Here is a 24,366-nt window from a genome sequence, read left to right on the forward strand (position 1 = left end):
CACGTGACGCTATGTTGACAAGCCAGGCAGCAGAAACAAAGATGGCGGCTCACTGGAGCGGCGAGAATGTGGTGTTGGAGTTTCGCGACGCGCAGGTGTGTCGTTTATTGTTTTTAAACAATTGTTTCTTTCTTTAGACTTCTTGACATAAGTCAACTTTCATGTCTTGCTCGGACTTTTTTGTGTCCGCGGTACCAAGAATGGAACGTCCGGCTGAAAAAAAACAAAAAAAAGTCGTCGTCTCGTAGTAAATAGCAGAAAAGTTGATGAGTAATCACACTAAATGTGTTTACTTTTTGTACAGCGGCTGACATGAAACGAGCAGCAACAATGCTGCAATCACATCAACAATGCAGGATAAAAAAATAAAAAATATTGCCCCAAAACACACTCAAACCCGAAAACAATTGGATGAGAGCGATGTTTAAATCATGAAGCGAGTTAGTGTTTGGTCGCAGTACAAAAGCAGGTCACATGACCGTAACAAACTTATATTTGACAACTATAAATGGTAAATGGTTGTATAGCGCTTTTCTACCTTGAAGGTATTCAAAGCGCTTTGACACTATTTCCCCATTCACACACTGATGGCGGGAGCTGCCATGCAAGGCCCTAACCCCGACCCATCAGGAGCAAGGGTGAAGTTCAAGGAAGTTCAAGCTCAAGGACACAACGGACGTGACGAGGTTGGTAGAAGGTTGGGGATCGAACCAAGAACCCTCAGGTTGCTGGCACGGCCACTCTCCCAACTGCGCCACGCCGTCCCCCAACTACATAAAGTTCAAGTACCTCTGATAGTCACGCACACACTAGGTGTGGGGAATTTACCCTCTGCATTTGACCCATCCCCTTATTCCACCCCCTGGGAGGTGAGGGGAGCAGTGAGCAGCAGCGGTGGCCGCGCTCGTGAATCGTTTTGGTGATTTAACGCCCAATTCCAACCCTTGATGCTGAGTGCCAAGCAGGGAGGTAATAGGTCCCATTTTTTGTAGTCTTTGGTATGACTCGGCCGGGGTTTTGAACTCAAATCAACCTTAAGAAAGTCAGTGACTTCACTATTAAAGTGGGGTGACATTGTTATCACCAGGAAAGATGAGGTCATCTACCTAGGTTCCATTCTAGAGGCTAATCTTTCCTGTGATAAAATGGCAACCAAGGTAATCAAAAAGGTCAACCAACGAACAAGGTTTCTCTATACAATCTCCTCTCTGGTCAACAAAAGCACCATGAAGATTCTAGCGGGAACTCTCGTTCAACCCTTTTTCGAATACGCATGCACCTCCTGGTACCCCAGCACCTCCAAAACCCTCAAATCTAGACTCTAAACATCCCAGAACAAGCTAGTCAGGTTACTTCTAGACCTCCACCCCAGATCACACCTCACTCCTACCCACTTCTCCAAAGTGGGCTGGCTCAGGGTGGAGGACAGAGTAAAACAACTTGCACTGAGCCTAGTCTATAAAATCCGCTACACCTCCCTGATACCGAAGTACATGTCAAACTACTTCCATAACGTAAATGACCGCCATAACCACAACACCAGGGAGAGCTCCACAAACCACATTAAACCCAGATTCCGATCTAACAAAGGTCTTAACTCATTCTCTTTCTATGCCACATCAATATGGAATGCGCTCCCAACAGGTGTTAAAGAAAGGGCATCTCTATCCTCCTTCAAAACCGCAATAAAAGAACACCTCCAGGCAACTACAACCCTTGACTAACACCCTCCCCCCACCACATCCCACCTCCCCAAATTGTAAATAATCAAATGTAAATAATGAAATGTATATACTAGTTCTTATGCTTTCTGAACTCACTATGTTCACTGCTCGCTGTACATATCCTACCAAGTCAAACCTACACTGTTTCAATGTCCATTTCTCAGATTATATAATTGTTGATGACTGTAGTGCTGATATCAACCAAACCTAACCCCCCCGCCCCAACCCCCTCCACATTCCACCCCCCGGATTGTAAATAATTCAATGTATATACTCTGATGATTAACTTGTGTGATGACTGTATTATGCTGATAGTATATATTTGTACCATGAATTGATTAACGTGGACCCCGACTTGAACAAGTTGAAAAACGTATTCGGGTGTTATCATTTGTACGGAATATGTACTGTACTGTGCAATCTCAGTGTTTCCCACACATTCATTTATTTGTGGCGGCCCGCCACGAAAGAATTACGTCCGCCACAAATAAAATAAAATAAAATAAACAATTTTTTTTTTTGGTCCTGTCCTGCTTCTCAGGCAAATCATAAAGTTGATGTAGATGCCCATATAGGCTGTTCAGATTTACTTTACAAAAGAGAAGTGTAGGATACTTCTCTTGTTGCCTTATTTGTATTTGACCACTACTGTTTTCTGTTTATTTGTTACTGACTGTGGCAGGACACCTCTGCCTCTGTTTCACTTTATGTTGCTGGTAAATAATATGGTTGTAGTAGTAGGCTAAAGTTCAACTATTTAGTATGCACTAATTAAAGGGGCAGAGCTTTAAGAGACATTTTAGCTTTTATATTTTATAAGATATATTTTTTGTAAGAACCACAATTAATAAATATAATTCAGTGAATAACTTATTGTTCAAATCTGTATATAAATATGTACATAAAGTGTTGTAATTATATTGTAAAATGGATGGATGGACGTTTAAAACAAAACTGTTATTATTAATTAGTAAGTATACATTTTTTGAGTCTTTTTAGGGAAAATCATATCATTGTAGTAAATTATGCAAATTACTCGATGATGTCATGGTGACTACGCCCATAGCCACGCCCCCACCGCCACAGGTATCTTGGCAGTTTATGGGAAACACTGAATCTAGTAATAAAAGTTTCAGTCAATCAATCAAACGACCTACCGATCTCAGGGCGGACACTCTAACCACAAGGCCACTGAGCAGACACATCATGACAAAGATGCTTCTGACGTTACCATGGTTACCATCAAAAAGGAGTATATAGCAGCCGCTCACATCCCACCTGTCCATTGTTGACCATGTTGCGTTTGTGTTGCCAGGCGACCACCATGTCCGTGGACTGTCTGGGCTCGCACGCCGTGCTGTCTGGGTAAGCAAAGTCAACAAGCCGGTCTTGAGGTCAAAGGTCACTTTTCCCCTTTCCCCCCTTCCCACCCGTCAGACGGCGTTACCTGTACATGGTCAACTTGGAGGCGCCGTGTGAGTTGGCGAGGAAGATGGCTCGCCACAGTAAGTGGGACGTGGGCACGGTCCAGTGGAACCCTCATAAGTCCCACTCGCACGTCTTCGCCGCATCGGTTAGTTTTCCTCCCCACGTCCTAACGTCGGCTCACTTCCTGTTTGACCATTTTCACTGTGTGTGTGTGTGTGTGTGTATGTGTGTGTGCAATACCCAGAGCAACCAGCGTGTGGACTTGTACTCATGGAAGGACGGCAGCACCGCAGATGTCCACACATCCTTGCAAGGACACACCAGAGTCATCAGGTATCTTCAGATGGTCAACCATACCGAATCCATGTGGTCTCACTGTGTGTGTGTGTGTGTGTTGAAGTGATCTGGACTGGTCGTGCTTTGAAGCAGAGTTCCTGGTCACCAGCTCTGTGGACACTTTCATCTACATCTGGGACACCAGGTAGTTGACGCTCTATGGACTATGGTCTGGTTTGCTGCTGACCCTCAGGCTTTGACATGGGTGATGTTCTTTTCCACAGAGACACTCGGAAGCCCGCTGTGGCTTTGTCTGCCGTTGGTGAGGACACACAACATGGCCCCTTGAAAAACTTGTCAGAAGCTTATGGTTTAGGGGTGTCCAAACATTTTCCACCGGAGGACACACACTGAAAAATCATCTTTTTAATTTTCAAAACCAATACAATATTTTGATTTTTTTTAATCTTTAGGGCTTTCCTTAATTAGGGTCTCAGGCATAAAAATCTTAAAAATAAGTATTTTTTAAATTATTATTTTTAAATGCTTAAATCTCTAAATTAATGTCTGAAGGCCCATTGGTCGATATAAATATTTTATAGATATTTTTTTAATGTTTTATGCCCATTTTCTCAAAACCCTGTTTTTAATGGCAGAAACACAAAATATGCAATATTTTCCCACCCTAAAAAAATCTAAGTAGGCTATTTCATGTGAAGTAATTAGAACCTTAAATTGGTCAATAATTCATATTAAAATGTATTTTAATGAATTCAATTTTTTTCAGCAATGATTTGAAAAAAAATATATATTGGGGATCCAAAAGGGCCCAACTGATAAAAGTGAATTTTTTTTTTACTGTTAATGCTTAAGTCTCTAGATTGCAGGAGTCCAACTCAAGGCCCATTTAATATGGCCCGCAAAAGCCTGGAAATAATATGCGTTTATAAAGTATATTTTCTTACTTAATATACAGTATATTCGTTATTTGTAGTTTGACAGAAAAAAATAATCTTTTGCATGCACTTGCATGTCTGAAACTTTAACATAATCTAATAGTAAATCAAATAATATATCTTTTTAAATATCTGCTTGACTTATGATTTCAATGCAAGTTATCTATCAACGTGTACAGTGTAAAAATGACAAAATATATTACGATAAAAGACTAGCAGCTCAGTTGCTGTAATTTTACTGTCAAAAAAAACAGTGGTACCAGTTTTCCATTTACAGAAAATACACAATAACCGTAGATTTTACGGTAAAAAAAACTGGCAGAAATGTAGTATGGGCCCGTATTTTTCGTTACAGTAATATGCTGTAAAAAAAAAAAAAACATTTTACGGTAAACTCCTCTATTTTATTTTTCAACAGTAAAATTCTGGTAATTGAGTTGCCTTTTTTTTTTACTGCAAAATCTACAGATTTTTTGTTGCAGTTTACGTAAAAAATATGCGGGAAATCCTCATAAATGTAATATTCATATATTATTAACTGTTACATGCGGCCCTCTTAGGGCAGGCATAACTGTTTTGCTTTTGTTGTATGTCCTTTTTGTCAAAGAAAAGCTTTTTTAAATGGCAAACACACAAAATATGCAACATTTTCCCCAAAAAATAATTTAAGGTGGATTTTTTTTTTAATGTCAAGTAATTGGAGTATTGAATAGGTCGATAATTCATAACAAGATTGATTTGAATTAATTCTATTTTTTTTTTAGCAATAATTTCAGGAAAAAATATTGGGGATCCAAAAGGGCCTAAACTCATAAAAGTGTATTTTTTTAATATGTTTAATGCTTAAGTCTCTAGATCCCAAGAGTCAAACTCAAGGCCCGGGGGCAAAACCTGGCCTGTCACATCATTTTATATGGCCCGCAAAAACCTGGAAATAATATGTGTTTATAAAGTATCTTTTCTTATTAAATACAGTATATTTCTTCTTTCTAGTTTGACAGAAAAAAAATCATGTATTGCATGCACTTGCATGTCTGAAACTTTAACATAATCTAATAATGCATCAAATAATATATCTATATAAATTCAAACTGTTTTTTGTTCAAATAGAAATAAATACCTAAATATCTACTTGACTTATGATTTCAATGCAAGCTATCTAAATACATTACGATAAAAGACTAGCAGCTCAGTTGCTGTAATTTTACTGTCAAAAAAACAGTGGTACCAGTTTTGCATTTACAGAAAATACACAATAACCGTAGATTTTACGGTAAAAAACTGGCATAAATGTAGTGTGGGCCCTTATTTTTTGTTACAGTAATATGCTGTAAAAAAAACAAAATTTTACAGTAAATTTTTTATTTTATTTTTCAACAGTAAAATTCTGGTAACTGAGTTGCCATTTTTTTTATTGCAAAATCTACAGATTTTTTTTTGCAGTGCACGTAAAAAATATGCGGGAAATCCTCCTAAATGTAATTTTCATATATTATTCACTGTTACATGCGGCCCTTTAAGGGTAGGCATAACTGTTTTGCTTTTGTTGTATGCCCTTTTTGTCAAAGAAAACCTTTTTTTAAATGGCAAACACACAAAATATGCAACATTTTCCCCAAAAAATAATTTAAGGTGGATTTTTTTTCATTGGGGCTTTGAATAGGTTAATAATTCATTACTACATTGATTTTGATTATTATTTTTGGAGCAATTGCAGTTTTAAAGTGTTAAGTGTCAATATTGCAACTTTTTCTCATTACTTCTCACCTGTTTGCTGTTTTATTCCACTTTTTATGTGTTTTTTAATAGTATTTTTAGAATGCCCATTGGGCCGCACTTTGGACACCCCTGTTTTAGTTGATTTAAATCAGAGGTGTCAAACTTGTTTTCATTGAGGGCCACATCGCAGCTATGGTTGCCCTCAGAGGGCCGCTTTTAACAATTAGTAATGTATGAGTATAAATGTGTATATATATAATACATTAACAAAATATTTTTTTACATAAGCTGCAAAAAAATATTTAAACTTTACTTTAAAAACTGGCAGCCCAGTCACCAGAATTTTACAGTAAAATCATTTTTTTTGACAGCATATAAAAAAATGGAATGGAATGGAGAAACAATACCACTGTTTTTAGCGGTAAAATTCAAGCAACAGCGCTGCCAGGTTGTTTTTTTTACCGTAAAATCTTGTTTTAATGTTTTTTTTGTTTGTTTTTTAATGTTTTAGTGTCTTATTGTATATGGGAAAAAAACAGTACCAAAGTTGATTTTACAGTAAAAAACTCAGTCGGCGGAATTGAACCGTAAAATCTATTGTCAATTTTACAGTCTACAGTTTGATTATTTTTTTGAAATCATAAGTCAAGCAGATATTTAAGTACAGTATTTATCTTCATTAAAAAAAAAAAAATTTTTGGGAATACATGATAATATAATATGTAGATTTTGATAATATTGAATTTGAAAAGATATGCAATTGCATGCAGTACATGATTTTTAATGTCAAAAGGGAAACAACAAATATATTTAATAAGAAAAGCTTAAACATTTTATTAACGCATATTATTTCCAGGCTTTTGCGGGCCACATAAAATAATGTGGCGGGCCAGATTTGGCCCCCGGGCCTTGAGTTTGACACCTGTGATTTAAGTGGACTGGACTTTGTTCGGTGCGCTGTCAACAATTATGGAAGCCAATCTAGAAGTTATGTGCAAAGTGGACGGGGACTAAAGTGAAAGCGGGCGTTATTCTGTGTCATGTTTCAGCCGGCGCGTCTCAGGTGAAATGGAACCGGAGGAACCAGAACCTGCTGGCGTCCAGTCACGACGGAGACGTTCGGATCTGGGACAGAAGGGTAAGGGGGACACTCAGGCGTGATCTTTGAAGACGTGACTCAGTCGGCGTGGTCAAATTGTTGTTGTCGGAGCAGAAGCCGAACACGGCTGCAGAGTACGTGGCGGCCCACTTGTCCAAGATCCACGGTCTGGACTGGCACCCGGACAACGAGTTCATCCTGGCTACAAGCAGCCAGGACAACTCAGTGAGGGTGAGGGTCCACAAATGAACTGCAGCTACCAGGTTGTCAGCATTCTCAGTCATCACTTGGATTGTGTTTGTGTAGTTTTGGGATTACCGACAACCCAGGAAGTACCTGAACATCCTTTCGTGTCAGGTGCCCGTGTGGAAGGCTCGCTATACGGTGAGAACTTCACTGATGATCCACAGCTGCAATTTACTGTGTGTGTGTGTGTGTTCTTGGCTTTCTACCCTTCTTGAGACATCAACAAGGAAAAGTACCTTCCATATAAGGACCGGTGAACAAGTTAGGACATAAATCATGGTCCCAATACGGAAAACCATTGCATTTAATGGAGAATGTCTCATTTGCACCCCTGGTGGTGAAATCTATCAAACTTAGGGTGGTCCCAAAAAGGAGGGATTTTTCAAATTGACTGTGTGTCGGGTTTAAAAGTGCTCCCCCTCTGGCCAACATATGTAATAACAAGTGTGTGTAAGGAATTGAAATGCGCCCCCTTTGGCCAAAATTAATTTAAACAAATTGGTAAATATGTATTTAGAGACATACTGTAATAACTTGAAGTAAATATTAAAGATTACAAACCAATTACAAACAAAAAATTCAACAACTAAAAAATTAACTAAAAAGCAGTCTCACAATGTGTCGACTTTTTTCTTATAAAATTAGGAACAGTTTCTCATATTCTTTCTGTTTTTGTAATATTGCAGTATTTTTTCGTAAAATTATTACTTTTTCATGTAAAATAATAACTTTTTCATGCAAAATGGTGACATTTGTCATAAAATTCTGACTTTTATCACAATATTACCAATTTTTTTGTTCTTGTAAAAGTGGTATTTTTTGAGTAAAATGTTGACTTTTGTCATCAATTTGCCAAGTCAAATTCCGATTATTATTATATTGCCAACATTTTACAGTTTTTTAATAAAATTGTGACTTTTGTCGAGTAAAATTACGACTCTTTTCATAAAATTGCCAACATTTTGAGCTTTTCTTCTAAAATGGCGACTGTTATTGAGTAAAATTCCAACTTTTATCATAATATTGCACACACTTTTAGTTTTTCTTGTAACATTTTGACTTGCGTTGAGTAAAATTACGACTTTTATTATAATACTGCCAAAATTCTAAGTTTTTCTTGTGAAATTGTGACTTTTTTCTTGTGAAATTCCAACTCATTTTTCACAAGCTTTTTTATATTTACAGTTTGTATGTATTATTAATGTTGTAAATACACATCTTTATATATCTAGAAAGGGTGGTCCTAAAGAGGTAGGCATTATTCGAAAGTCTTAAGAAGGTGACAAATACGTGTGTGTGTGTGTTTGTGCGTTTGTGCAGCCCTTCTCCAACGGCTTGGTCACAGTGATGGTCCCTCAGCTGAGACGTGAGAACAGTCTTCTTCTGTGGTCAACCCTTGACCTCAACAGTCCCGTCCACGCCTTCGTGGGACACGACGACGTCGTTCTAGAGTTCCAGTGGAGGCCGCAGAAAGAAGGTCCGTGCACGCTAAGGTCACGGTCCCGCCCCCTTTTTCTGCGATACGTCACTGCACTTCCTTGCTTGTGTCCGGTGTCTCAGGTACGAAAGACTACCAGCTGGTCACGTGGTCCAGAGATCAGACTCTGAGGATCTGGCGGGTGGACCCTCAACTCCAGAAGGTGAACGTCGACCCCGGTCACACGCTCGTCACGCGACCTGTGACTTTTTCTTGTCCGCGCAGCTGTGTGTCAGCGACTTGGCGGACGACCTGATGGAGGGAATGTCTCTCAACATGGACGCGGACAAGTTGCTGGCGTCCAACGACCCTGACGGACAGCACGCCAGAACTCCTGCCGGACAACACCCGCACGGTGACACGCGCCTTCGGTCCACATGTGTGCCGCTCTCCCCGCGTGTCTCACTGTCCCTTGTCCATCAGATCCAGACGGCGTGGCGGGCTCGGGCCCTCGCCAGGACTCGGTACTCCCTCAGACGCTCCAGCAGGAATTCTCTCTGGTCAACCTGCAGATCAGGAACGTCAACGTGGAGGTGAGCCGTGGACAGATGGAGTCGTAGAGGACATGTAGACGCTAACGTTACTCGCCCGGGGGACAGATGGACGCGGTGAACTGCAGCTGCGTCGTGTCCGCTCATTTTGGGAGCCATCAGGTCAGACTGCTGATGAAATTCCCGGGACAGTACCCCAACAACTGCGCCCCCACCTTCCAGTTTGTCTCCCCGACGACCATCTCCACCGCTATGAAGAGCAAGATCCACAAAGTAGGCCTCAGAAAGATTCCCCTGAACGCACCAGTTCTTTGACGTCTCATGTGTCCCTCTCGCCTCTCAGATCCTCACAGACGTGTCTCTGCAGAAGGTTAAGAGGAACCAGAACTGCCTAGAACCTTGCGTCCGACAGCTCGTGTCCTGTCTCGAGTCGGACATGGTGAGAACGTCCCCATCATGCCGTCTGATGACTTTTATGCTACTAATTGATGTCCCTTTGTAGACGCAGGACGACAGTCCATCCTCGGGCCCCTTCGTCCTGTCCAATCCTGTCGCTCCAGCGCTGCAGGCCTTTCCCCGAGTCATCAACACATACGGGTCCTACCAGGTAAGCGACTCCAAGCACTTCCTATTAGGACTGCAACTAACGACTACCGTAATTTCCGGACTATAAGCCGCACCTGACTATAAGCCGCACCAGCTAAATTTAGGGGAACATACAGATTGCTCCATATATAAGCCGCACCCGACCATAAGCCGCAGGGTTTTGATGTGTAATTACCGTAGTATATAGGGGTTCCTGCTACCACGGAGGGGATTGTCGGGACAGAGATGACTGTTTGGGAACGCAAAGCGTCCCATTTATTAACAATAAATCTTTCAATCATTCAATCAAACTTTCACATCTTTGACATGGCAAACAGCATTCGTGCAGAGTACAAATAATACAACGGTGCAAAGTAATACAAAGTGCTCACCTGTACGTTATCAAAATAACCAGCCTACCGGTATATGAAAAGTCAGTCTTTAATCATTGTGTCATCGTCTTCCTCCTGCGTACTAAAACCACCGAAATCCTCTTCGTCGGTGTCGGAGAAGAACAGGCCGTAAATAAGCCGCACCCTTGTATAAGCCGCAGGGACCAGAACGAGGGGAAAAAGTAGCGGCTTATAGTCCGGAAATTACGGTATTTTAATAGTCCACTAGTCATCGTCAATCTTAACGATTAGTCAGGCCATAAAGCGTACGCGTATTCAGTGGCTCTAATTTAGCCATCACCTTTATAATTCAGCCTGATATTTTTCAGCGTGTGCTTACTAACCACTACGATGACTAAGTCACAAAAAATGAAGCAACTATTACATTTTTGTTCATTTCAAAGAGAGCACAGGAAAAGTTCAAAGTAAAACGAGTACTGCATTTTTCGGAGTATAAGTCGCTCCGGAGTATAAGTCGCACCGGCCGAAAATGCATAATAAAGAAGGAAAAAAAACATATATAAGTCGCACTGGAGTATAAGTCGCATTTTTTGGGGAAATTTATTTGATAAAACCCAACACCAACAATAGACATTTGAAAGGCAATTTAAAATAAATAAAGAATAGTGAACAACATGCTGAATAAGTGTACGTTATATGACTCATAAATAACCAACCGAGAACATGCCTGGTATGTTAACGTAACATATTATGGTAAGAGTCATTCAAATAACTATAACATATAGAACATGCTATACGTTTACCAAACAATCTGTCACTCCTAATCGCTAAATCCCATGAAATCTTATACGTCTAGTCTCTTACGTGAATGAGCTAAATAATATTATTTGATATTTTAGGGTAATGTGTTAATAATTTCACACATAAGTCGCTCCTGAGTATAAGTCGCACCCCCGGCCAAACTATGAAAAAAACTGCGACTTATTGTCCGAAAAATACGGTATATAGTTTTATGTAAAAAAGGACAGTTAAAATAGCAGCGATAACAACAAACGATAAAACGAGCTTGCTGAAAAAAGTATTTTGTGATGATATGTTTAAAAATCTGTACACTGATATATTATTGATTAACTCCTGGCAGTTTTAGCACTCTAATAGACTCAATGCATATACAGTCGTGGTCAAAAGTTTACATCCACTTGTAAAGAACATAATGTCATGGCTGTCTTGCGTTTCCAATAATTTCTACAACTCTTATTTTATTGTGATAGAGTGATTGGAGCACATACTTGTTGGTCACAAAAAATATTCATGAAGTTTGCTTCTTTTATGAATTTATTATGGGTCTACTGAAAATGTTAGCAAATGTGCTGGGTCAAAAGTATACATACAGCAATGTTAATATTTGGTTACATGTCCCTTGGCAAGTTTCACTGCAATAAGGTGCTTTTAGTAGCCATCCACAAACTTCTGGTTGAAATTTTGACCACTCCTCTTGACAAAATTGGTGCAGTTCAGCTAAATTTGTTGGTTTTCTGACATAGACCTGTTTCTTCAGCATTGTCCACATGTTTAAGTCAGGACTTTTGGAAGGTCATTCTAAAACCTAAATTGTAGCCTGATTTAGCCATTCATTTACCACTTTTGACGTGTGTTTGGGGTCATTGTCCTGTTGGAACACCCATCTGCGCCCAAGACCCAACCTCCGGGCTGATGATTTTAGGTTGTCCTGAAGAATTTGGAGGTAATCCTCCTTTTTCATTGTCCCATTTACTCTCTGTAAAGCACCAGTTCCATTGGCAGCAAAACAGGCCCAGAGCATAATACTACCACCACCATGCTTGACAGGAGGAATGGTGTTCCTGGGATTAAAAGCCTCACCTTTTCTCCTCCAAACATATTGCTGGGTATTGTGGCCAAACAGCTCAATTTTTGTTTCATCTGACATCACATGGACAAAGATAAGACCTTCTGGAGGAAAGTTCTGTGGTCAGAAGAAACAAAAATTGAGCAGGTCAGCAGAGGAGAAGTAATGTAAAAGACCAGCATTGCATTAAAAGCAGGGAAAGACGGGCGTGGCCACGGGAGCACCGCGGTGAAAGCAGATGAGATGACTGGAGAATAATTCTCAAAATAACTGAAATAAATGCTTTGTCAGATATCAAAACATATTTGGGTAGAATTATTGACACAAGAGTAATTTTTATTGTTAAATGAATTAAAAAAGGAAAAATTGACTCCAGAAATAAGGGAGCTTTTTTCATGCAGGGCAAAAGGGCTAGTACTTAAGCAATGCTTATTTGTGTGAGTGAATTATATTTATATAGCGCTTTTCTCTAGTGACTCAAAGCGCTTTACATAGTGAATCCTGATATCTATGTCACATTTAAACCAGTGTGGGTGGCACTGGGAGCAGGTGGGTAAAGTGTCTTGCCCAAGGACTCAACGGCAGTGACTGGGATGGCGGAAGCGGGGATCAAACCTGGAACCCTCAAGTTGCTGGGACGGCCACTCTACCAACCGAGCCACGCCGCCCCGTTACTATCAATTTTACTACGGATTTAGTTTTAAATATTAAATAGTAGTATCTTATGTGTACATATTGTATCTGCCGATGTAGTTTTGTTGTAGTTTTAATAAAAATAAATATATATGTATAAAAAGGCCGATATATACGTCAAAATGCCAGATGGCAGCGTTGATAATAGATCGATCTGTACTTTCCATTGGTACTGGTAAAGTAACCATTATTCATCACAGCTTGTTGACAATACTCTTACTGCCATTAATAAACACACACACACTTTTTCAGGACGCCAATATTCCTTTCCCCCGCACGTCTGGGGCTCGGTTCTGCGGCACCGGCTGTCTGGTTTACTTCACGCGGCCAATTACCATGCACCGCTCAGTCCCGCCCACGGAGCCCACTCCCAGGTACCAGTCACATGACCACATTTGTGTTAGAGCCTATGTATCAAAGTCAAGGCCCGCGAATGATCTATGATATTTGATTATTAGAACCGGCCCGCAGGCCACAGCCGCCTGCTGCTGTTTTGCACGCACCAATACTCCATCAGTGTTGGCGCCAGGTCCGAGGGACCCCATCAAGTCACAAAAATGGTGTCCCACAGTAAATTTTTGGGTTCCCACTTTTTTGTAAGCTTTTTGAAAACAAATGATAAATGTATGCATTATCCTGTTATATCTCACATTCTATATTGTGTTTTGGAAAAAAGTTGTCATAAACGTTACTTAATTCATAAAAAAAAATTATACAAAAGAAAAAAAATGTTTATGCATATGTAAATGTATTCAGTCATAAACATTCATTCACTTTCATGGATCTAAACTTTACCGCTGCCGGTATTTTTTTCTAATATTTTTATTGTAATTGTTTCAGAATGTGTTTGTTCTATTTTTGGCCAAAGTAAGACAAAGAAAACAATCTGAAGTTGTCTTTATTTTTTAGTTTTAATGCCATGATTTTAATAGTCCGGCCCGCGTGTGCACAGATTTTCCTCCATGTGGCCCCTGAGCTAAAATGAGTTTGACACCCCTGTGTTAGAGGAACCTATCCAGGCAGTTTTTCGCACTAGGCTAACACATACTTGCCAACCTTGAGACCTCCGAATTCGGGAGATGGGGGGGGGGGGGGGGGGGGTTTGAGGCCGTGGTTGGGGGAGGCGTGATTGAGGTGCAGGCAGCATACCCCTTCCCCTTAGAGCTGTCCTGGATGAAATGAAATTCTTTTTTCCAATCATTTTGGAACTTGCAAGCATATTTGTTCTTCTTACTCGTCGTCGCCATGTCTCTTCTTCGTTCTTCTGCTTCGTCTCCTTCTTGTTGTGTGTGCAGTTTTGCACTGAGCTCCAAAAGCCGTAGATGTTATTGTAGCGTCCCGGAAGAGTTAGTGCTGCAAGGGGTTCTGGTTATTTGTTATATTGTGTTTATGTTGTGTTACGGTGCGGATGTTCTCCCGAAATGTGTTTGTCATTCTTGTTTGGTGTGGGTTCACAGTGTGGCGCATATTTGTCACAGTGTTAAAGTTGTTTATACGGCCACCCTCAGTGTGACCTGTATGGCTGTTGACCAAGTATGCCTTGCATTCACTTGTGTGTGTGTGTGTGCTTGAAATTAACGTTCTCGTTAAACAAGGTAAAAGATCATTCAACGTGTCAGCATTTCTTGACATCTTCGAGTAAAGTCCATTGTTAAACCCGTCCAACGTTACATTATTATGTGACTGTGCCTGCACGCTGTTTATATGGAGGAAAAGCGGACGCCTGGACAGCATGCGGCTGTTAAGGGGTGAAGGTTTCAGGTGAGAGAGGACGCTAAAGGCAGTGCCTTTAAGGCACGCCCCCAATATTGTTGTCCGGATGGAAATCGGGAGAATGGTTGCCCCGGGAGGTTTTCGGGAGGGGCACTGAAATTCGGGAGTCTCCCGGGAAAATCGGGAGGGTTGGCAAGTATGAGCTAACACAGATGTGTGCGTTTGTCAGGTCGCTGTCGGCTCTGTCGGCCTATCACAGCGGAGTGTTGACCCCCATGAAGATCCGCTCGGAGTCTCAGAGCACGCTGCGTATGTACAGCAGCAGTCCGACTCGCTCGGACAAAGACACCGTGTCCATCTCGTCCTTCTACTACAAAGAGCGGGTGACGTGCACACACACACACACACATTTCAGTGACCATCAAATGTATGTGGTTAGTTCAATCGACCTGGGATAGCGGAGCGCTTCCCTTTTGATACACACGCTAGCAAAACTTCAGTTGTATCCCCTCGTGTGTTTTATAGAAATCTCGCCGCTTTAAGACCAAGAGAGACGGGGCGGACTACGCCAGCCGATCCATCAAGTTAGCGGGAAAGGTGATCATCCAGGAAATCTCCTGCCTGCTTCCGGTCCACAAAGTCCTCGGAGAGAACTACATGTCAGTGAACACATCGTTCTCCTCCCCTGTTCACGCTTCCTTGTTTGCTATGATGTTTGACCCCCGACGTCTCGCCCTCGTTCTCCCAGCCTGAACATGCATGACATACAGGACACGTGCCAGAAGAACGCCGCCGCCGCCCTGGCAGCCGGACGTCGAGACGTAGCCAAGGTAGGGCCGCCCCGATGTCATGTAAAAGTCAGTAAATGGACGATGACGCGTGCGTGTACAGGTGTGGGCTCTGGCGTCCGCAGCAACAAATCGGGACCTGAGTCCGGACTCCGACCCGGACACGGACGCCCCCTGGGCGAGTCATCCGTTTGGTCGCCATCTGCTGGACACTCTGTGAGCTATTTTCTGTTATCAAACTTCCATGAATATGACGTAGTACAGTGGAACCTCTATTTACATACTTAATTGGTTCTTGAACACGTTTTGTAAATCGAAAAGTTTGTATAGTGAAGCAACTTTATCTGTAAGAAACTATGTAAATATAAATAATGCGTTTCTGCCTTGACAAAAGTCCATATTTTAGTAAAGGCTTGTACACTTAAAACTAGAGATGTCCGATAGTATCGGACTGCCGATATTATCGGACGATAAATGCTTAAAAAAAAAAATTCACTTTTTGACTTCAATAATAAATATGGCAGTGCCATGTTGGCATTTTTTTCCATAACTTGAGTTGATTTATTTTGGAAAACCTTGTTACATTGTTTAATGCATCCAGCGGGGCATCACGACAAAATTAGGCATAATAATGTGTTAATTCCACGACTGTATATATCGGTATCGGTTGATATCGGAATCGGTAATTAAGAGTTGGACAATATCAGAATATCAGCAAAAAAAGCCATTATCGGACATCTCTACTTAAAACACAAAATAAAGTGCTATATAGTACTGTATATCAAACATACATAACAAGGAGGTGATGGATTAACTCTCTTTATTAACAATCCAAACAACAAAGAATAGCTAAACTGTGCTGTATATGCTGTTCTGCCAACATGAGCACGTCCTTTTGGTGCCCTCACAAACTATCAGAAATCACAAAAATCATTAACTTTAGCAACCGTATTGCTACAAAAATAAACATTAAAAAAAATAAAATCCACTTACGATAACATCAGCAAAGGAGGAGCTGACGTGAAAAGACAAAGAGAGAACGGGAGGCAGAGTCCGTGTTTGTGTGCACGTGGAAGAGGTGCCGCTAAATGAGAGTAGCTCTTCTCCGCTGTGAAAGAAGTCTGCTTTGACATATTTTTCCAGAAATAAAGTTAAAGTACTAAAGTACCAATGATTGTCACACACACACTAGGTGTGGCGAAATTATTCTCTGCATTAAACCCATCACCCTTGATCACCCCCTGGGAGGTGAGGGGAGCAGAGGGCAGCAGCGGTGGCTGCGCCTGGGAATCATTTTTGGTGATTCAACCCCCAATTCCAACCCTTGATGTTGAGTGTCAAGCAGGGAGGCAATTGGTCCCATTTTTATAGTCTTTGGTTTGAACTCACAACCTACCGATCTCAGGGCGGACACTCTAACCACTAGGCCACTGAGTAGGTGTCCATTCTCATCACAATTAAAACTTGCCGTAGTACGAAGCCTGCTTTGTCGAAATGTCCATACTTGTGAGCGCCATTAATGTAAGCCTCGCAAACAATTTTCTTCTTGTCCAGTCTTTTTCGGACTCATATTGAGTTTAGCGAAATGGACAAAACTTGTAAAAAGGCGAAAAATGTGAGAAAATACACATTTTTAAATATTTATTTTTGCATCAAAATATCACTTCCGCAGTTTTTAAATGAAATATCAATAAAAAAATACGACCTGAAGAAAATTGTGATTATTGTCGGGATTTGATAAGATGTTTCCGTTGTTGAAAGCTCTATACAAAGATACTTAGGCAGTATCACAGTACTGATGGTTGTAAGTAGAGATGTCCGATAAATGCTTTAAAATGTGATATCGGAAATTATCAGTATCGGTTTCAAAAAGTAAAATTTATGAATTTTTTTTAAAACGCCGCTGTACGGAGTAGTACACGGACGTAGGGAGAAGTACAGAGCGCCAATAAACCTTAAAAGCACTGCCTTTGCGTGCCGGCCCAGTCACATAATATCTACGGCTTTTCACACACACAAGTGAATGCAAGGCATACTTGGTCAACAGCCATGCAGGTCACACTAAGGGTGGAAGTATAAACAACTTTAACACTGTTACAAATATGCGCCACACTGTGAACCCACACCAAACAACAATGACAAACACATTTCGGGAGAACATCCACACCGTAACACAACAGTTTGCATTGCAGGAGTATGCTTATTTATACCCCCCATTATTTACTTTTAAATTCAATCTCAATTGTGTACACTGCTGCTGGAATTATAATTTTCCTGAGGGAACTCTCCTGAAGGAATCAATAAAGTACTATCTATCTATCTATAGGAATGTTGCTCTTTTATTCTCTATTTTTACATCCCTGAAAAACACAGAAAAGGCACAAGCTGAAGGGCTGAGAAGTGACTAGTAGAGTAATGGGCAGCAAGTGACCTGGATGGCTCCACCTCCCCAAATTTATTGCGCCCTGCTTTTTGCCTGCAGGCATGACAAAAAATTGAATGAATGAAATAAAGCGTCCGCACACAGAGGCATATTCGGCTGGATGGGCAAGTTTGCAATTAGAGTGGTTAGTAAATGGAGGTTCCAGTGTATATTGTAATGTCGGCAGCAAGTGCGACGTCAAGCTGTAACGTGCCGTGGTTGCTGGGTGTCACCCTCAGCGTGGACCATTACAGTCACATGAGCGACGTTCAGACGCTGGCTATGTTGTGCAGCGTCTTCACAGACTGCCACTCGCCGCAGTCTCGCTCCCCCGCGCTCCTGCCGCCCCACTCACGCTACGTAAGTAGTGACAAGGCCCCTTTCATTTGCATACCGTGACGAGCACGTGAATTTAAAACGCGTGTCAGCGTATTCTGCAGGCCGAGCTTGCACGGGAAGTGATGTCATGTGACCTTTGCTCAGCTCAGCTTCGTGTCCGAGGCTACGTTCCCGTCCGCGTCGCGGGACTCGGAGCACGCCAACTCCTGGAGCGAGCCCTCTCCCGAAGACTGTCGCCATGGCAACCAGAGCCACGCTGACCCACGTGAACAAGAGAGTGAGCAGCACGACATGAACAAGAGGTGGTCACGCACGCGCACACACACACACACACACACACACACAATGTCATGTTAATGCGGCACTGTGAAGTGAAGTGAATTATATTTACCGTATTTCCTTGAATTGGCGCCAGGAATATGGTATTTGCATGCCTCGAATTACAGCCGAGTCAAACTCGTTTCGCAAAATAATTAGCGCATGCTTGGCACTTCCGCCGGGTCAAATATGAGTCATTAAATGACTCCCGCCTCCTGGTGGTAGAGGGCGCTAGTGATTGTTTTTGCGACTGCTGGTACTGCAGAAGACCCGTGCAGCAGAAGAAGACAACCGGCAGCAAAAGTGCGCAGCCATTGTTTGCTTGGACTTTTACCATGGAGGATTAAATATCTAAAATAAAACAGTTTTCTACACTGGACTTTCAATCGAAGCAGGGGGTAATACTTAAAAGGAAGATCTCCATCGAGACAGAGAGACTTTTAAAACTGAAAAAAGATAAGGAAGACTTCTATATCGATGCTTTTGTTCAAAAGGAGCTGGCATGGACTCATTTATACCTAAAGGTAAGACAATAATAACGTTTTTTTTTATTAAATGTGCTTTTCATGATAAGGTAAGCACCGGAGTGAGAAGAGGTTTTAAAATAATTAGTGCATGCTTGGCCATCCCGCAGGCTTCTGGTAAGCGCCGGAGTGACAGGAGGTTTTCAATTAATTAGCGCCCCTGCGGCTATTCAAGGAAATACGGTACATAGCGCTTTTTTCTCTAGTGACTCAAAGCACTTTTACATAGTGAAACCCAATATCTAAGTTACATTTAAACCAGTGTGGGTGGCACTGGGAGCAGGTGGGTAAAGTGTCTTGCCCAAGGACACGACGGCAGTGACGAGGATGGCGTAAGCGGGGATCGAACCTGGAACCCTCAAGTTTCTGGCACGGCCACTCTACCAACCGAGCTATACCGCCCCCAAAGTGATGTCACTTCCTGTCCCCTGCAGGCTTTTAGACCCGACCAACACGCTGCAGTTTGACGACTTCAAGAAGTGTTACGGGGAAATCTTGTACCGCTGGGGTCTCCGAGACAAACGAGCCGACGTTCTCAAGTTTGCTTCCTGCCCCCCGGAGCCGCACCAAGGAGTCGGTACGTTGCCGACTTCCTGTCCGTCCTGCACCAACGCTAAAATCCTGTCTGTCTCGGCGCAGAGTTTGGCGTGTTCTGCTGCCACTGTCGCAGCCAGGTGCGGGGGACGCAGTGCGCCGTGTGCAGGCGCCTTACCTTCCAGTGCGCCGTGTGCCACGTGGCCGTGCGTGGCTCCTCCCACTTCTGCCTAAGCTGCGGTCACGGCGGTCACACGGGTCACATGATGGACTGGTTCCGCCGCCAAGACGAGTGCCCGGCGGGATGCGGCTGCCGCTGTCTGCAGCAGAGCGTCTTCTGATGAGCCTCGCATTGATGATGAAGATCTTTGTGAATTGTGTCGTTTATTTACTGCCGTCAAACGATAAAAAATAGGTTTTATTCACGTGATGATGTCGTCAGGTCAGTTCTTTCTAAAAGTCATTAGAATGTTCATCCGTGATGGGGGTCATAGGTCACTTTGCTGCCAGTGATGATGTTGATGATGTGACGCTCTTCAGCCTGCAAGTACAATGAGTATTAATGAGAAGCCATCACCAACTGGCTGGGTCAGGGGTGTCCAAGCAGTGTTTCCCACACATTCATTTATTTGTGGCGGCCCGCCACGAAATAATTAAGGCCGCCACAAAAAAATATATTTTTATTTTTTTTATTTTTTTGTGTCCTGTCAAGCTTCTCAGGCAAATCATATAGTTGATGTAGATGCCCATATCGGCTGTTCAGATTTACTTTACAAAAGAGAAGTGTAGGATCAAGATTTTTGGAGCTCTTTGTTCAGTGGATCAGATGTTTGATGAAGCTTTGTGTCTATCTACCACCACTACTGTTTTCTGTTTATTTGTTACTGACTGTGGCAGGACACCTCTGCCTCTGTTTCACTTTATGTTGCTGGTAAATAATATGGTTGTAGTAGTAGGCTAAAGTTAAATTATTTAGTATGCACTAATTAAAGGGGCAGAGCTTAAAGAGACATTTTAGCTTTTATATTTTTATAAGATATATTTTTTGTAAGAACCACAATTAATAAATATATTTCAGTGAATAACTTATTGTTCAAATCTGTATATAAATATGTACATAAAGTGTTGTAATTATATTGTAAAATGAATGGATGGATGGATGGACGGACGTTTAAAACAAAACTGTTATTATTAATTAGTAAGTATACATTTTTTGAGCCTTTTTAGAGAAAATCATATCATTGTAGTAAATTATGCAAATTACTCGATGTCATGGTGACCACGCCCATAGCTACGCCCCCACCGCCACAGGTATCTTGGCATTTTATGGGAAACACTGCCAAGACACGGCCCGGGGGTCCGCTGCTCATTTTTAAAGGCTTGCAGCACATTTTAAAAAGATTACCGTATTTTCCGCACTATAAGGCGCACCTAAAAACCTCCAATTTTCTCAAAAGCTGACAGTGTGCCTTATAATCCGGTGCGCCTTATATATGGACCAATATTGAGCCACAACAGGTCTCCCAACTACGGGATGCATAACGTAACCCCAGCCTCTACTGTAGCGTCTATTCTATGCGCCTTATAATGCGGTGCGCCTTATATATGAACAAAGTTTTAGAATAGGCCATTCATTGAAGGTGCGCCTTATAATCCGGTGCGCCTTATAGTGCGGAAAATACGGTACAAAAAAGTGGAATAAAAGAGCCAACAGGTGAAATGTAACAAGATAATGTTGACTCTGATAACACAAAGCTGCCATGTGTTAAAAGTAAGTCATGTATCTACAAAGCCCAAAACCAGTGAAGTTGGCACATTGTGTAAATCGTAAATAAAAACAGAATTCAATGATTTGCAAATCATTTTTCAACTTATATTCAATTGAATAGACTGCAAAGACAAGATACTTAACGTTCGATCTGGTAAACTTTATTTTTTGCAAATATTAGCTCATTTGGAATTTGATGCCTGCAACATGTTTCAAAAAAGCTGGCGCAAGAGGCAAAAAAGACTGAGAAAGTTGAGGAATGCTCATCAAACACTTATTTGGAACATCCCACAGGTGAACAGACTAATTGGGAACAGGTGGGTGCCATGATTGGGTATAAAAGCGGCTTCCATGAAATGCTCAGTCATTCACAAACAAGGATGGGGCGAGGGTCCCCACTTTGAGAATAAATGCGTGAGCAAATTGTTGAACAGTTTAAGAACAACGAGCTATTGCAAGGAACTTAGGGATTTCACCATCTACGGTCGGTAATATCATCAAAAGGTTCAGAGAATCTGAAGAAATCACTGCACATAAGTGGCAATGCCCGTGACATTCGATCCCTCAGCGATACTGCATTAAAAAGCGACATCAGTGTGTAAAGGATATCACCACATAGGCTCAGGAAAACTTCAGAAAACCACTGTCATTAACTAAGGTACATCTGTAAGTGCAAGTTAAAACACTACTATGCAAAGCCAAAGCCATTTATCGACAACACCCAGAAACGCAGCCGGTTTTGCTGGGCCTGAGCTCATCTAAGATGGACTGATGCAAAGTGGAAAAGTGTTCTGTGGTCTGATGAGTCCACATTTCAAATTGTTTTTCGAAACCGTGGACGTTGTGTCCTCCGGAACAAAGAGGAAAAGAACTATCCGGATTGTTATAGGCACAAAGTTGAAAAGCCAGCATCTGTGATGGTATGGGGGTGTATTAGTGCCCAAGACATGGGTAACTTACACATCTGTGAAGGCACCATTATTGCTGAAAGGTACATACAGGTTTTGGAGCAACATATGTTGCCATCCAAGCAACGTTACCATGGACGCCCCTGCTTATTTCATCAAGACAATGCCAAGCCACATTTTGCACGTGTTACAGCAGCGTGGCTTCATAGTAAAAGTGTGCGGGTACTAGACTGGCCTGCCTGTAGTCCAGACCTGTCTCCCATTGAAAATGTGTGGCGCATTATGAAGCCTAAAATACCACAACGGAGACTGTTGAACAACTTAAGTTGTACATCAAGCAAGAATGGGAAATAATTTGAAGCTTAAAAAATTGGTCTCCTCAGTTCCTGAGTGTTGTTAAAAGAAAAGGCCATGTAACACAGTGGTAAAAATGCCCCTGTGCCAACTTTTTTGCAATGTGTTGCTGTCATTAAATTCTAAGTTAATGATTATATGCAAAAAATAATTAAGTTTCTCAGTTTGAACATTAAATCTTGTCTCTGCCTATATGTTATATTCGGACATGTGAATTTTTAACGGCAGTAAACAAAGTGGTGGGTCACCTAACCAACGTGGCTGTTGTGCAGCAAACAGTGTGTGAATAATCTGAGTACGCAAGGGGCCTAGATCTTCCTGCAAAAAGCAGATATGGGCAGGAAATTTAACTATGCTATGAAATAGATCCCTATACATAATCAAAATAAGAGTTGTCGAGTGATATCAAGCATTATACGTCGGTCGCATTCCCAGTCATATCAAACTTTTGTGCTTCAGACATCATTCTACACGACAAAACCGATGGAAACTTGGAAAAACATGGAGGTCTCCAGCTTCTTTGTGTGTGGCTGGGTCAAGGACATTGGTATCAATAATAAGTATGCATCGTTTTTGCTCGGGTATGGTTGCATTACATGATTTAACTTCGCGTCTACTGCCATGTTTGTTGCTGTTGCACGCGCCATTTACGAGTACGTGTTTTCCTCGTCTTCATCAAAATATAACTATAGATGTCAACATTGTGTATGTGTTGAAAGATTAATTTATGATGGCTGACTTTGGTAAAAGCTTAACTCTTTTAGGTTTTACTCCCATTTGATTTCTTTTAGTTAGACTGGTGCTTTTCGAAACACTCATAGGAAACGTGGATAAGAAATACAAATAATATCAAAATAATACTTAAATGGGAAATAATAACCGTTAAAAGTATATCAAACAAACCTTTAAAGAATCACTTCAAACGTTCTATGACTTTGCCGTCTTCGACTGGGGTGCATGTAGGGTTGCAAAATTCCGGGAATATTCAAAGTTGGAAACTTTCCATGGGAATTAATGGGAATAAACATTGAATGCAACATGCTAGATCTTGCAGCATGACTATTAGCTAAAACAACCTGATTTAATGCAAATTCAGTTGAATTTCAACCCTGCACTGTGCATTCCTCCATCACATGCCCAGATAATTCCCAGCATGCGACACACTACAGCAGGGCTATTGAGGCCACACTAGTATTTGAGCCCAAGGACTTCATCTAGTCAGGTAAGTTTTGATGATATTACCGGGGTAAATATATTTGATATATGGTATTTAAGTTTAATAGAGGTGTAATTGCTGGTTACTGTATGACTGTAGACTACTCCAGCAGACTTCAACTCAAGCTGGTTAACTGTTCCTGTACTTGTTAAATGATTTTGGGGCCAATATCTCTAGCTAGCTAGGTTTATGTACCACCACAGTCTCATGATTAACCAAACTTATTTCTCCGTTAGCCGTGATGCTAATTTTCTCTATGTTAAATCTCATTCATTCATGCTAAAACAACGTTAGCGATCCGGATTTACCTTTTTTGTGAGCTGGAAAGTTCAACTAGCAAATACTAAATCAAAACGTGTAGTTTCCTCTGCCTTCTGTTCTGCTAGCCATTCTGTTGTCATACAAGAATGTAGGTTATAGTTTGATTTAGCATGCTGATTGAGTGTTCATTTATCCGTCTAGCCTATTTCTATTCATTTGTCCATCAGTAAAATATTTTTAACGACTACGGTACTCCAATTGTTTAGCTGACTATTTATATCTGTGTGTGGCATTGCATTAGTGTTGT

At 41.4% G+C, this 24,366-nt stretch overlaps 2 protein-coding genes across 5 annotated transcripts in view; one reads left to right on the forward strand and one right to left on the reverse strand.

The window, feature by feature from the left end:
• Positions 1-20,578, forward strand: LOC133630856 (GATOR2 complex protein WDR59-like). Its single transcript, XM_062022674.1, has 25 exons — positions 1-95; positions 3,040-3,089; positions 3,162-3,297; positions 3,397-3,485; positions 3,553-3,633; positions 3,713-3,750; positions 7,153-7,241; positions 7,317-7,433; positions 7,509-7,586; positions 8,769-8,925; positions 9,009-9,088; positions 9,151-9,280; positions 9,349-9,458; positions 9,525-9,689; positions 9,760-9,855; positions 9,919-10,023; positions 13,167-13,288; positions 14,857-15,010; positions 15,153-15,286; positions 15,376-15,457; positions 15,519-15,631; positions 18,077-18,197; positions 18,321-18,478; positions 19,453-19,595; positions 19,658-20,578. Exons 1-25 carry the CDS (start codon positions 12-14, stop codon positions 19,891-19,893), a joined length of 2,868 nt encoding a protein of 955 aa, XP_061878658.1. The 5' UTR covers positions 1-11; the 3' UTR covers positions 19,894-20,578.
• gpatch1 (G patch domain containing 1) overlaps positions 19,953-24,366 on the reverse strand; it is a 27,940-nt gene continuing 23,526 nt past the window's right edge. For all 4 annotated transcript variants that reach the window (XM_062022662.1, XM_062022644.1, XM_062022653.1 and 1 more), the window contains exon 20: positions 19,953-20,093. In XM_062022662.1, the coding sequence (XP_061878646.1) occupies positions 20,048-20,093 (46 nt within the window). In that variant the 3' untranslated portion in view covers positions 19,953-20,047. The remainder of the gene's footprint in view (positions 20,094-24,366) is intronic.

Source organism: Entelurus aequoreus, linkage group LG02 (assembly GCF_033978785.1).
Source record: "Entelurus aequoreus isolate RoL-2023_Sb linkage group LG02, RoL_Eaeq_v1.1, whole genome shotgun sequence".
Classification (NCBI taxonomy): domain Eukaryota; kingdom Metazoa; phylum Chordata; class Actinopteri; order Syngnathiformes; family Syngnathidae; genus Entelurus; species Entelurus aequoreus.

Bases quoted from the DNA above. Each gene is read 5' to 3' on its own strand.
- LOC133630856 (XM_062022674.1), top strand. From the start codon at position 12: ATGTTGACAAGCCAGGCAGCAGAAACAAAGATGGCGGCTCACTGGAGC. The intron at 15,458-15,518 runs GTAGGGCCGCCC...GTGCGTGTACAG, and splicing joins GACGTCGAGACGTAGCCAAG to GTGTGGGCTCTGGCGTCCGC. The intron at 18,198-18,320 runs GTAAGTAGTGAC...ACCTTTGCTCAG, and splicing joins TGCCGCCCCACTCACGCTAC to CTCAGCTTCGTGTCCGAGGC.